The 15,287-nt window shown below is 39.6% G+C and overlaps 1 protein-coding gene across 7 annotated transcripts in view; it reads right to left on the bottom strand.

Moving 5' to 3' along the window:
- Positions 1-8,424, bottom strand: part of LOC308396722 (DNA (cytosine-5)-methyltransferase 3A-like) — a 100,654-nt gene extending 92,230 nt beyond the window's left edge. For all 7 annotated transcript variants that reach the window (XM_080882245.1, XM_080882247.1, XM_080882248.1 and 4 more), the window contains exons 1-2: positions 8,267-8,424; positions 164-386 (exon numbers count right to left, since the gene is read on the bottom strand). In XM_080882245.1, the coding sequence (XP_080738371.1) occupies positions 164-232 (69 nt within the window). In that variant the 5' untranslated portion in view covers positions 233-386; positions 8,267-8,424. The remainder of the gene's footprint in view (positions 1-163; positions 387-8,266) is intronic.
- Between the last annotated feature and the right edge of the window lie 6,863 nt (positions 8,425-15,287).

The raw sequence follows: 15,287 nt of genomic DNA, 5'->3' as shown, positions 1-15,287 counted from the left end.
TTTTGTAGCTCTTATTGTGATAACATTTTTATTGTGAATTCTTCTGACTACAATAATCTCGTAGTGAAAATTTCACACGGTGACAGACATAACTGCTACTCTGATTCAGTTAGACTGTTTCCGTAAATACAGTATTATTATTTATATTGAAGCTCCTGCTCACCACATCGTTAGAAGTGTCGTTCTCTGGCGTCTGGGGTGGTTCACCAGTAGCAGGACTGTTGGACGGCATGGCAGGGAACAGCTCGGTGAAACCAAGTTTAGAAAGTTAAAAAAACAGAGCAAATCAAAACATGGGAAATGCCCTCAGAAGCACCAGGTGCAGCTTCATTCAACCTGTCTCGGTCTGTCAGACAATAACGCGCTCCCTCAGACCTCCCCCTCTCCTGCGGGAAGAAAGACAAAACACACACAAACACACACAAACACACACACACATAAGTACACGTACAGCTGGAGCATATTTGTCAGGTCTGAGTAAGGAATCATGCTCAGCATGTGACTGACATCTTTCTTTTTCTTACTTTCTCAGCTGCACACACATTACAGGTAAACTACAGGTATGGCTCTGTGAACTGTGCTTGGCAGGTGGAAGCATAAAAGCAGCTTCTAAGCCCTGACATATTAACAGACATGCAGGTGTCTTCAGAGTAGTCTGCTGGAATCAGGGTAGCTGTCATCACTGCTGTCACAGAGTGATTGATGCAACCTGATGAAACTGTCCCATTTTATTAGACAAAGTGGCTGCATTCAGACTGCAGATAAGGCCAAATCAAAATCCTGACCACAAGCATGACAAAGATCTGTGTACTTGTGGTACCAATCACACTGTATCCAACAACTATCAATACAGAAGTATTTTTCAGTGATGTATCATGTTTTATTTAGTTTTGGTTCTTTTTCCTATATGTCCTACATTTTCTGCATTTTTGAGGCATGTTTGACAATAATTGTTTATATAATATTTTGGGGGGGTTATAATTGAAGAAAATATAAAACAACAAACAAGTAAGAAAAATTTCCATAAATATCCATAACAAGTTTTATTTGATCTTAGAGCTGGGCGATATATCGAGTTTTTAAAAAATATCGATATATTTTTATACGAGATATAAGATGTGACAATATCCTTTATATCGATATAGTCTATGTTACGTTATAATTATACTTGCGGAGCCGCAAGTTTGCCTCTCTTTCGTCCACTTTCGTCTTTACGCAACGTTACTCGGCCTCGCCTCTCCTTCACTGAACACAACTCCCCCTCCTCCCCCATCGCTTCACCTGCAGGAAGCGACAAGATGGACACGGCAAATCCGTTAACGAGTTACTGCGCATCGCCCCGTGCGTGGGGCTGGACGGCGTCAACGTGTTAGCTAGCTAACCACGCTAACGAGCTAACCACGCTAACGCCATGCAGCCCAGAGGTGCTGCACGGACTAAAATCCTTTCATTTTCTCGAAAGTTGACAGCGCGCCTTATGTATGAATTCTGGTTGTGCTTGATGGCCGCGCACCGATTTTATGTGGAACACGGCGCTCAGCAATCTGTCAAAAAATGTTTTAGTACGACTTTGGTAAGCTACGGAGCTGCACCGCTTGATGGATTGTCGGAGCATTACGGCTGAGCCTCGCGGAGTGATACGTACTGTGCTTCAACGTAATATTACCTTACTGTGTATAAGGACCATAAATGGCACCTGTTAAGAGACGTGGTTGCGAAGCGGATTTCAAACTCCAGGTTGTCAGTCACGCAGTACAAGTTGGGAACAGAGCAGCTGTGAAATCTGTCCTTGTTATAGTGCTCGTCTTTTAGTTTACATTTTGACTGCACATTTGTGAGCTTTTTGTTATGCACAAAAACAACATTGTTTTCTTTTATTTATGGAGCATTATTATTTAATAAATGCTCATAATTTATTTTTGAGTAAATTTTATGTACTTCTGCTCTATGTTAATAAAAGTGCCTGTGTGACATCTGGGACACAGCTTTGACTAAGAACTCTCTTTTTGTTCTTACTTTATGGCTTTAAAAAAAATATATCGAGATATATATCTTATATCGCCATCCAGCTAAAAAATATCGAGATATGAATTTTGGGTCATATCGCCCAGCCCTATTTGATCTTACATTTTTTTGCTTTGTCTAACAGTTTAAAACCCACAGATACTCATATTACAATGACATAAAGCAGACTCTATCATATATGGGAAGCATTCAATTTTGGCTTTTATTTGATAAACAATTAACCTTTTTCTAGGACATTGTGTCTCATTATTGAGCTCGAATGGTTGAGTGGAAGGCAGCAGTGAGAAAGGTGTTCAGTGGAGAGGCAACCATGTGTGACCTTGTAAGTACTCGAACTCATATTGGCTCTCATTTCATCACCCTCTCATCTCATCGTTGTCATTAACATTTTTTGTTATATGGAAGGTAATTAATGACGAAACCAAGTAGCAGGAACAAAGCAAAGTGAGCACAGGGACAGTTTTATAACCGCAGAAGATGTTTTTAAGATAAAATCCTGTTTTTTTTAATAAACATATGGCTTGAAATGTGAGCCCTAAAGGTTTTTTTACCAGCTGTTTTGGCAGATTGTAGGCACTTAGGTGTATTACAGGGATATTTACGAACAATTATTGGAAAACACGCTGTAGCAGAATAACAAGCTATTGCGCGCATGTCTGTTCACAGTTTAAAATTGCATGTAAGGGATACAAACAGGAAAAAAAACAGATTTTAAGATAGCAAACAAAGAAAGCATTACAGCTCTATTGACGCAGCTCTTCTTGGGAGATTAAAACACTGATTGCGATCACATTTCAGTCCCTCTATGTTTCAGCAAAGGCATTATAAGAGAGAGTCCTGGCATTCAAAGAATACCTAACTGATATCTATGGGAGGAAGATGGAGGGAGAAGCATAACTAGGGGCAAAGTCAGCAAACTTTGTGTTTGTTTTTTTGTTTGTTTGATTTCTTTTTATCAGATTTGACTGGTGAGTATAGTTTCTGTGCCCCAGTGATTGTTGAAAATAAAGTTTATTATACCTCTTTTTAGTTTATGCGCCACATGCAGCACAATTTGATCTTAACTGACCTGGACTAATAAAACCGCTGCATAATTTAAGTATAAAGCAGTATTTTGAAAACATTCACCTAGGTCACTGCCAAGATTTTAAAAAGCTGAAACCTTACGCCGAGCTGAAAGAAACCCTTCACCCCAATCCCTTAAATTTTAGCAGAAAACTCAAATTAATTGATTGATTTGCAAAATAGATGACACAAAACTTGAGATACCTTGAAATAAACAAATTATATCTCAGCTTTTCCACATTCATTGAGTTTATGGTCATTCCATTTGCAAACAGATCATAGTGGAAAAACACAGAAACCTTCAAATGCATAGTCCTGCATGCTTGTATTCCTCTAAGTAAGCTTATTGCAATTGTTCAAAGTGCAGCAGAAACGAGTGAACATCCTACACCAGTTCAAATTACTCTGCCCTGGCAGCTTGTTTGTTTTAGGTGTGATTTATTTCCTTTAAAGCCTTTCATCACTCCATCACGTCCCATAACTGTTGTCCTTAGTGCACAGCCTTTGATCTTTAGGAAAAAATGCGCTGACGGTTTGCACCTTTCACTAAAAGAGGGGTCCTGCTTGTTACGTGTACTTTTAAATTGCTGTCTATTTTATCACTTATTTAGAAATAATCTTACAGATTTTCTTTTAACTCTGACAGTTTTAGGTATCCCCCATTTTATTCTCATAACTTTCAAATGTTTAGGTTATTTTTAATTTATTCTGATTTTTTTCCTATTATATCTTGAGGTTGCACTCAAGTCTTACATGGCCAATTTTAATTTAAAATGCAGGCTGTCTGAATTATTATAAGGGTTAGAGTTTGTGCGTGTGTAAACCTGGTTTAGATAAGAACTGTGCAAAAATATCTTTATTATTGAAACTTACTTAAAACCTCTAGATCGAGAAATGGCATTCATTTCTATCTATTTTCACCCTTTTCTAATAAACCCAACATCGGGAATGGAAATGCATGTTATCACAAAAATGAAGAACTATTGACTTGGATGCATCTTTGTCAGTCCTGGTTTAAATAACTAATCTAGTATTTGGAGGCACTTCATGGCTGCTGAGTGGCAAGATTTGCTTGTGGAAAGACGCTGGTTTTACCCTGCCCTAACATGAAATGCCTTAAAACCAAGCCAGACATGCCTGTGACAGACACTTAGACACTGAAAGAGAGCCTTATTAGGACTGACTCTTCCCATCAGATGTCAGAATATGTCCTAGCATCTGCTTGCTAATCTTGTTTTTATGGCAATATTGTTAAGTATACTAAGACTAACACAAGTTATGTAAGAAATGCAAAAATCTATGCTCAAACGGTGACCATTATTCAGTGTTATGACCTCTTAATGCAAAAGTACTCTAACAATGCTTTTTTTAATAGCTTTAGGGCTATGTCAGGTGTTTCCAAAGCAGATGAAATTTTCATCATTCTATTAACTACTAATGGTTCTATTAACCATTTTTAGGATCTTTTTTATATCTTAACTTTCTCCTTACAAGAGGAACTTTAACTGGGTGTACAGATATTGGTCAAACCAGACTATATTTTAAAAGAGTCATACGCTCGTGAGGCAGATGCTTGTCAGATCATAGAAAAAATAACTCTGCTTCATTCTCCTTCAGTGCACTCAGCTATAACTTACAAAATCAACAATTGTTTTCATTTAATATGAAATAAAAACAGCAACGGAGACCATAAACTCATGGGGAAAGTGTTTAGTGGTGTTAATTTTCCCATAGACTTCAATACATCTGGGTGGCTTTTTGCTCCAAGTCATTAAAAGAATGCAAATTTAAAACACTTCCACACTGGCTTCACTTTTGAAACCGGGGATAAACCAGTCTTGAGATCTGTCCTCAGACAGACCAGTTCTTGGGGAGTTGCAAGCTTAAATAAGTGACTTCAGTTTAGTTTTATTCTCTATTTTTCAGGAACTGTTCACAAGAGAAAAGCTTTCCTGTTACAGATTTAGCTACCCGCGGGCAGGTACACACAAGATTAAATAAGCTATAAAATACAAATATATGGCGAGTAATAAAATCAGATATGCATGCAAAGCCTAAACTTCCTACATCTCTACTCTGACCCACAAAGCACAAAGGTACGGCTTGACTAATATAAACACATGAGCACAGGGAAACTGTTCATGTTGAGGGTCTCCGATGGGCAGAGGAATGCCATCATGTTGCAGGAAGAAGAGACCGAAAACAGATCAAACTTCATCAAAGCGAAAGCGTCCACATCACGAGGTTGGTTGCTAATATGTCAGTCTATGATTTGGACTACTTGTTATGAAAGCATCCTGATCCTAAGGGTTAATCTCCACAATGAAATCCAAGTCACATTAGTTTGGTAGAAGCTTTAATTTCTAAAAATTGTTCAGGTAACAAGTGACATGGAAATCATAATAAAGTGGCCAGGTTTCTTTTGTTTGTTTTTCAGCTCCTCTGAAGAAAAAAGGAGGGAAGGACTGAAACTGCGGTTTTGGAGTGTCCACATATAACACTAATTAAATCAGTACTGACTCTTGGTTTAATAAACCTCAATCACAGATTAAATCAGTGGCTAAAGGGATAAGCTGATCTTTGGGGATTACACCATACAGGATGGCCTCTGTTTCAGATAAACACCCCTGGATTAGTGTGCTAGGTGCGAAGTCTGTTGTTTCTGTGCTTTTGTGAGTGTGATTTGTTCAGACAGGTGTCAGAAACTCATCCCAAAAAGGGGCTTCAAAATGTGGTGTTGTAGACTTCAGCAGTGATCTGGATTCGAGCGCAGTGTGAGCGCAGCCAGTGTGTCTGGCTTTACTCAGGATGCATTGTACAGTATGTCACTCCTCATGCTCAGGCCTTACATCACCTACTGTAAAGACAACAGGCGGTGGGCCAGGGTTACCAGCAGAAACACAGAGTGGAAACTTTGCAGAAATGGTTGTACAGTATCCACCCCGCCATTCCCGGGGGCACCCTGCACAAACTCCAGGCTGCAAGCCAACTAACTCTTCCAAGTCCTAAGTATTTAGGTCACACACACACCTCACCCTCCTATAGCAAGTCAATATACACTGATTTAAATTGTTCCAGTCTTCATGTCAGCAGTGGTTTAAATTAGCCCCTAGTCAAAGGCCCAAGCAGAAGCCTGCATTGGTGGGAGGAGAAATGGTTGCGCAGAGAAAAAGCTTCAGAGGAAGGTTAAGGTAATGAGAATAAGGCAGCGACAAGACAGGAACATAAGTGACAAGTGATTAGTTTTCACAATAAAAGCATTACATCCTATTAAAAAGATAAATTGCCTTGTTTGTTTGCAAATGTTTTTATCCTGTTATTATTGTTGTTTTACAAATCAAGGCAAAACGATACTTTTCTTTTAAGTGATGAAAACACTGACCAATTCTTTTTTTCTAAATTGGGTTTACAATTATGCACATTTCCCAAACTGTAGCACTTAGTTATCTGTACTCACAGAACTTTTTCACAGATTTTGCAAATACACAAGTCATCTGAGGACAAAATACTCACAACACACCTCACCCTCTGGTGTAACATTTGACCATATGCAAAAACTAAGGTACTACAACCATGTTTATAGTTAAAAGAACACAAGGTGGGAAACATATTATTAATATCTTGTGTGTTCTTAAAGTTGTCAGATTGAGATATTTACATTATCAAACGTATATGTTGTTGGAGAAAAGAAATTGCATTTAAACGTATTATTAATATCCATATCATTCCCCAATCTCTATTTCTCAACTAATAAATTATATATAATTAACTAGTTGAGTGTTTTAGCCAAATTTTGCAAAGATATGAAATGAAATTTCTAAAATAATTACCATCACATTCAACATATAAACAAACAGATCTTAAATTCTTTCAGCAGTATTGGGATAAGAGGCCTTTCTGGATTCAAGCAGTAAGGGATATGTTATTTAAAACACACCCATGAAATGCTTTGATGTTAATGAAAACAGAGATCGACAGACAAAGATAACAGAAGTAGATTTTCAGATTTATAACAAATTAATTTATATTTATTTATATTTACTTTCTCATTTATGTATTATTTTTCTTTTCAAAGGGAATTGTATTTCTAAACATTGCCCACTTGTAAAATTATCTAATGTGGAACTTTATTTAGAAAAATGGCCACTTAAATCACCTCTTTCTTGTTCCTTTAGTTTTCTTTTATGTCAAAATTGTGTAAAATTCAGTTATTCAAACTATTAAAATAAAAGATTTTATGTTTTTCAATCTTTTGTGACATTTTTTAAGATGGTATAATTTGGGGGTTTCATGGACAACGTGTTTTTCTTAGTTTCCTGACATTTTACAAGCCCAAATATAACCAGCATATTCAAAATATAATAAAATACTGCAGATATCTTTGTAGCAAAATAAATTCCGTCAGATAAATTTTAAAGATTATAATAATGTCATATTGTGATTAAGTACCGTTAAGTAGTCAAACAAACGCCTTTGTGTCGACTTTTATTTTAAACGCCCCATCCGGAAGTGTGGTTATTGCTCCTGCTACCTTGACAACGTGCAGTATATAACAATTAATATTGTGAGCGACCTCACGTGGCCTTTACCGGACGGCCTCTTATAACCGGTGTATAATCCCGGCTGGGGTGTTTGCGGGGCGGGCAGCTGGTGAGAGGCACGTGTCTGAGTGTGTAGCGACGATAAGCTTTACTGGGTCAGGTAAAAAACACACACGGGGGCGCGTCTCAGACCGAATGCACCCGTTAACCCCGACATGCGCGCCCCCGCCTGCTTGTTCACGCGCCTAGACTCCGGCTCCGCGCGCTGATGTGTCTGTCTGCATCTGGTGAACGAAGAGGACGGTGCGCTCCGGTTTAACGTTACCTGCTGGTGGCTGCGGGGGGCAGAAGCCTGGCGGAGGGAGCAGGGCTTGTACCCTCCGCCGTACATCGGTTAATAAGCATCCGTTATATAACGGCTGTCCGGTGGCGGTGATTTTCCTCCCACTGTACAAAAGAAGTCCCCAAGTTCACTCGCCCCGTGTACCGCTCCGTCTTCACGCGCACATCATCTGCTAAAACGGAACCGACGATTTGGCTCCGGAGCGCGCGACGACTTTAGGAGGTGAATATTAGCTAACTTAACGGCTGTAACGGGCGCCACTGTGCGTTCAAAATGTAACGTTTATATTTACCGTGTCGTCCGTCCCTCAGGCACCCGGACCCTCACGGTCGTCGCTCTCTCTCCTCTCGTTCACTCTCGATCTCTCTCTCTCTCACACCCACTCGCACTCAAACTCTCTCTCTCTCTCTCTCCTCGCGTTCAAACGGGTCTTCTCTCTCCGTTGCTGCGCGCTCCCGTCGGCGTTCTCTCACACACACAACTCAATCTCTCTCTCTCCCCCCCCTCCCGCTGACTTTCTCGAACTGCAGAGGCTGCGGAAGCAAGCCATTTCAGCCAAATATCGCGAGTTTTCTAACACGTCTGGTTAAGAAATGGCGTAAAAAAACGCCGTTTGATTATTCAAAACGCCGAAATGGCTTGCCATAAAAACATATAGGAGACAGGTGTGTAGAAAATGAGCTTCAGTTGGTGTGTAGAAAATGAGCTTCAGTTCAGAGCTGCCTCGGGAGCCCGCTTTAACCCGTGCAGTTATTTACAGTGTTTTAAGATTCAGCTGGCTGGATGAATTTAAAATAAAATCTTCTTTATTTAACTCAGAAGTGGGTAAATTCCTGTATTACAGAGGGGGGAAATTAAAGAAAATAGTTTAATTATTTCCAGTAGACAAGCTAAAAAAAAAATTATGACTAAAGTTAAATATTATCCAACAGACTGGAGCTCAACTAAAGAGGAAAAAGTCCAATAAAAAATCAATAAAGTGCAATATAATAGCCTAATATAAAACAGTGAGCTGAAATAAATTGAACAATTTATATTAATAATTAAAGGTCAAAATAAAATGCAGTTAAATACTGTAAAAAGGTGATACAATACAGGAGGAAACTTAATAAGTATGAATTTTAATAAAATGCATATTTCTATATACACAGGAGGAAACATGGGATAAAATTTCTGTTATAAAAGTGTTTTAACACAGAAGGAATCACATGTAGAAGATGAGCCTGGTTTCAAAGTGCGAGTAAAAAGAATCAACATAAGGCAAAGATGGTTCTTTCTGTAGCTCTACATCATAGACATCAAAATTGGTGCATTTTTGCTACGATGTTTATAGAAGCAGTCTTGGCTTTAAAATGCAATTTGTGCCTGTCCGTGAAAAATACTCACAACAATAAAGGCATCACAATTACAGAAACTAATAACAAGAATGTGTAGTCACACTATCTGCTGTGTGCAAGTGACACTACTGTATCATACTACATCGTATCACCTGGGTTTGTTTAACAGATTTATAATACCTGGTATAAAAGGTTAAGGTTAATGTTACTTTATTTATACCCATAGGTAAATTTGCTATATTTTTATAATGCTTTGTCCTGCATCTTTAAACTAGAAACCTCCATCCTAAGGAAAGAAGCTGAAATTCACCCCGTAGAGGATGGGAACCATTTTTAAGCATTGATAAAGCCATCTGTTGTACCTATTTAGAGTACAGGGAGGCTAAACGGGACTGTGACTCACCTGTCATACGACTGGACCATCTCACTATCTGATTCAGTGAGTTTTTTTCTGTGACAAAGGTCTGACCGAACCATGCCACCAAACAAAAAGATAAAACAGACTCAATAAAAGAACGTTAAAACAAAGTTACAAATTTCTGGTCAATCAGGAAATGAGCAAGTTTCCTGAGGCAGAAAAGATGCTGATGACCCTGTTTACAGACCGATTTGCAATTCTCATCCAAGTTCAGTTTTTCATTGATTATGGTCCCAAGATATTTATATGATTGCTCTATTTTCTGACCTTTAATAAAAGTGACTCCGTGCCCGTTTTGTTGTTTACTACAATCACTAACCAAATATTTTGTTTTAGATATGTTCAATTGGAGATAAGACTCCTCACACCACTGAACAAAGTCATCAATCAGTGGACCGTGGCTAGTTTCACCCTCTTTCAGTAAGCTGACAATAGCATAGTCATCTGCATATTTAATAATGACCCTGTTTTCATATCTGCTCTGACACGTGCTTGTGTAGAGAATGAGTAATAAGGGCAATAAGACACACCCTTGAGGAGAACACTGGGTCAGACAGAATCCCATTTACAGTGGGGCAAAAAAGTATTTAGTCAGCCACCGATTGTGCAAGTTCCCCCACCTAAAATGATGACAGAGGTCAGTAATTTGCACCAGAGGTACACTTCAACTGTGAGAGACAGAATGTGAAAAAAAAATCCATGAATTCACATGGTAGGATTTGTAAAGAATTTATTCGTAAATCAGGGTGGAAAATAAGTATTTGGTCAATAACAAAAATACAACTCAATACTTTGTAACATAACCTTTGTTGGCAATAACAGAGGTCAAACGTTTACTATAGGTCTTTACCAGGTTTGCACACACAGTAGCTGGTATTTTGGCCCATTCCTCCATGCAGATCTTCTCGAGAGCAGTGATGTTTTGGGGCTGTCGCCGAGCAACACGGACTTTCAACTCCCACCACAGATTTTCTATGGGGTTGAGGTCTGGAGACTGGCTAGGCCACTCCAGGACTTTCAAATGCTTCTTACGGAGCCACTCCTTTGTTGCCCGGGCGGTGTGTTTTGGATCATTGTCATGTTGGAAGACCCAGCCTCGTTTCATCTTCAAAGTTCTCACTGATGGAAGGAGGTTTTGGCTCAAAATCTCACGATACATGGCCCCATTCATTCTGTCCTTAACACGGATCAGTCGTCCTGTCCCCTTGGCAGAAAAACAGCCCCATAGCATGATGTTTCCACCCCCATGCTTCACAGCAGGTATGGTGTTCTTGGGATGCAACTCAGTATTCGTCTTCCTCCAAGCACGACGAGTTGAGTTTATACCAAAAAGTTCTACTTTGGTTTCATCTGACCACATGACATTCTCCCAATCCTCTGCTGTATCATCCATGTGCTCTCTGGCAAACTTCAGACGGGCCTGGACATGCACTGGCTTCAGCAGCGGAACACGTCTGGCACTGCGGGATTTGATTCCCTGCCGTTGTAGTGTGTTACTGATGGTGACCTTTGTTACTTTGGTCCCAGCTCTCTGCAGGTCATTCACCAGGTCCCCCCGTGTGGTTCTGGGATCTTTGCTCACCGTTCTCATGATCATTTTGACCCCACGGGATGAGATCTTGCGTGGAGCCCCAGATCGAGGGAGATTATCAGTGGTCTTGTATGTCTTCCATTTTCTGATGATTGCTCCCACAGTTGATTTTTTCACACCAAGCTGCTTGCCTATTGTAGATTCACTCTTCCCAGTCTGGTGCAGGTCTACAATACTTTTCCTGGTGTCCTTCGAAAGCTCTTTGGTCTTGGCCATGGCGGAGTTTGGAGTCTGACTGTTTGAGGCTGTGGACAGGTGTCTTTTATACAGATGATGAGTTCAAACAGGTGCCATTCATACAGGTAACGAGTGGGGGACAGAAAAGCTTCTTACAGAAGACGTTACAGGTCTGTGAGAGCCAGAGATTTTCCTTGTTTGAGGTGACCAAATACTTATTTTCCACCCTAATTTACGAATAAATTCTTTACAAATCCTACCATGTGAATTCATGGATTTTTTTTTCACATTCTGTCTCTCACAGTTGAAGTGTACCTCTGGTGCAAATTACTGACCTCTGTCATCATTTTAAGTGGGGGAACTTGCACAATCGGTGGCTGACTAAATACTTTTTTGCCCCACTGTATTCTCACTCTTTGTGACCTGTCAGTTAAAAAATTTAAAATTCAGCCCACCAGGTTTTTCCTGATTTCAAACTGTTCTAAAAGTATTTTAATTAAAATATGGGGCTGTATTGTATTAAAAGCAAAAGAAAAATCGATGCAAAAGTCCCTTTACTCTCTACATGTTTAAGAATCAGATTTAATTAAGTCAAAAGCGAATCTTCCACTCCTCTGTTGGGCCTATATGCAAATTACATTGGATCCAGCTGTTGTTCAGTCTCTTCCATAATCACACTTCTGATGGTTTTTTCAAAGACGTTTATCACAGCTCAGGCAACAGGCCTGAAGTCGTTTAGAACTTCTGGACGACTAGATTTAGAGACAGGAACCACGACAGTTTCTTCCCAAAGAGAGGGAACGTGTTGTATTTGCAAGGATTCATTAAAAATAACCTGAAATGTAGGACTGAGTTCTTTAGCGTAAGATTTAATTAGGTAATGCGTAAAAATATGAATTTGCAGTTTTTTCACTATCATTTTTATAGTGGATGCATGGGATACACTCTGTATCCACTGCACACTATTCATTATACACGTGGGTCCACTTTTCTAGCATTTACATGTTTTTTTCGTACTGTTTAAGAGCTGTGTGTCCTCCCTGGCACAATTCCAATGGGATTTTTCTTTATTTTTATTAAATTGATTTTATGTTGATTTAATATTTCCTTATTTTTCTTTTTTCCCCTGTTCATTTACTGCTGTACTCTTATAGTATTACCCACCAACCATTTTTATTAAGCTGGATTGACGCTAATGTAATCTAACAGAATGGCTAGAGGGTAAAAAATGTCTGAAAATGTGTGTTTTGAGCAATGATTTAAGTTATTATGGGTTTGAGGGATTTTTTTTAGAGGTCTGCAGCATCAGATCCCCTGAAGTCTGCAGCCAGGAGAGGACAAAAAACACACAAGGACCGAAGATTTCAGGAGGGGGAGCAGAGATTAAGGAGGTCAAAGAGATGCTGTGGGGCAGGAACGTGAAGGGACTTGTAGTTTTGGAGGGAGGCAGTGTAGAAGGGGTTACTTCTGCTTGAGGACTTGTGTTACGGTACTTCATGTAAAAACAAAGCTATGTGCAGAAAAATCTAAAAAAAAAATGCTTATTTCTTACCTCTCTAATCACCTCATGATGCTTCTGATCCCCTTTGTGATTTGGGAGAACTATATTGGAGAAAAAATGTTGTTTTCTTGGGTGAGACGGCTTCACAGTGAGCTGCTGTACCTTTCTCTTGGCTGCCTATCTTCACCTGCAGCACCCACACCGACTTGTTTCTTGTTTGGCATGTTACTTTCTTCTGGTGTCACTGCTTTCTCAACAGGTGAAGTTCAGCCTGATGCAACACGTTGAAACCTGCTCGCTCATGTGCTCTGCAAATGGAGAAAAAGTTTGGAATTAGCGGGAAGAATTCCTGCTCTGACAGGTGGTCTAATTTTTGTCCTATTTACAAAATAACAGCTGGATTGGACTGAGGAGCGTGTGAAAGGATTCCCTTAGAAATGATAATCTCAGCGCTCTCACCTCAACATTTTCAGTTTGCCCCAGCTGTTAAAAATATCAGCCTACTCCAAAAGAATCACAAGATTTGATTAAGTAAATATTATATTCTACATTCGTTTTGCAGGTTTTATCATGAACCTAAAGTGATTTGTGACCTTCTTGTCCTTGCATTTTGCTGCTGGACAAAATAAAAGCTTTCCTGTACTCCTGATGAAGGTTGTTGTGTCTGCATGCAGCCCTTGCAGGCATTCGTTTATGCATACCTCTCTTAAGGTCCTGCCACAGCATTTCAATCACATTGAGGTCTGGACTTTGTCTGGGCTACTGCAACACCTTGATTCTTTTCTTTTTCAGCCATTCTGTTGCAGATTAGCTGCTGTGCTTGCGTTCATTGTCCTGTTGCATGACTCACTTGGGACCAAACCTTAGCTGCTGCACAGATGACCAAATCTGTGATTTATCGAGAACAATTTTACTTGAATTTGTTCGTACTTTAGGAACTAATATAAGTCTCTCTGGCCATGTGTACGAATAAATGACAGGTCTTTAAAGAAATAGGCCGACTATAATACTGCTAATAATAATAACAATAATAACTAAATCAAATGTAATTCTTTTTAATATTGGCTTTTAGTCATGATTTAGAGTTTTCCAAACTACAGTAAGCCACAAACACTCCTAATTATAATAGAATGCATTTAAAGAAAATAACATACTAAATAGAAAAGCATAGGCTTTAAACTACACTACTTAATCTTCCAATTATCGAGGGCTGGGTCGCAGGGCAGCAGCTTAAGCAGAGCAGCCCAGACCTGGCTCTCCCCAGCCAGCTTCTCCAGCTTATCTGGGGGAACACCTTGACATTCCCAGGCTAGCAGATAGATACAATCTCTCCAGCATGTCCTGGAGCAACTCCTCCCAGCAGGACATGTCTGGTATGATTGTAGATTTAATCTCAGCCCCTCCTGAATGACTGAACTCTTCTTTCATTAAAAAAGACTTTTATCATTCCTTGATGCCACTTACAGTATCATCATGGAGGTTGACAGATCACATGGTTCTGGCCTCCACTAGTTTTCTTGTAATCTGTTAATCCGTCTCAAACCTTTGTTTTCACAGTCTGTGTCTCCTGTAATTTTAGAGTTTTTATTTATGTGGTCATTTATTAAATGGTCGTCACTCCCGTGAAAACACTTTGCTTTGGAAAGCTGTGCCTCTTCTGGCTTCTCCTTGGAACGCTGAACTCTTCTTTTTCTTGCATTTCACCACTTTCTCTGCTTCACCTGGAGGTAGTCCTTATATAGAGAGGGGACGGGGCAGTATGCAGCGAGTACGCAAATTGTATGACTGCACAAGACTGTTGGTTCAGAATGATTCTGATTTACTAACTTATGTGTGACAGCGAGGGAAAAAAATAGGTCAGCATGCACATTTCATAAATCTTTGAGTGCAAAGTCATTTTTTGTGCAGGGCAAAAATGTTTCCACAGAATTATTAGTAAATGAGGCCCATTGTTCCAGGAGTCCTGCTGTTTGTTCAGAGGCAACTTTGCAAACTTCTCCTGGCAACCCTTTTTCTAATTGTACTGTCAAGATCTTTAACATTGAACATGCTATCTCAGGCCTATAGAGTCTGAGACGTAGCTCTTTGGGTTTTTTTGCAGTTTCTCTGAGGGTAGCTGTGAATTTGCTGGGACATCCACATCCTGGGAGGATTGTGGAGTTAACACAAACCTGACTGGACCAGAAAACAGATCAAATGTCAGCCTTTAGAGACGTGCAGAGGATCAATTAATCAAGAGAGTTTGATTAGCAGCACCTGGTAGCTATTTACCCTCTTAAAGGAAGAGGG

Source organism: Rhamphochromis sp. 'chilingali', assembly GCF_963969265.1.
Source record: "Rhamphochromis sp. 'chilingali' genome assembly, chromosome: 5".
Taxonomy (NCBI): Eukaryota; Metazoa; Chordata; class Actinopteri; order Cichliformes; family Cichlidae; genus Rhamphochromis; species Rhamphochromis sp. 'chilingali'.
This window is presented reverse-complemented; position numbering and strand designations above follow the sequence as displayed.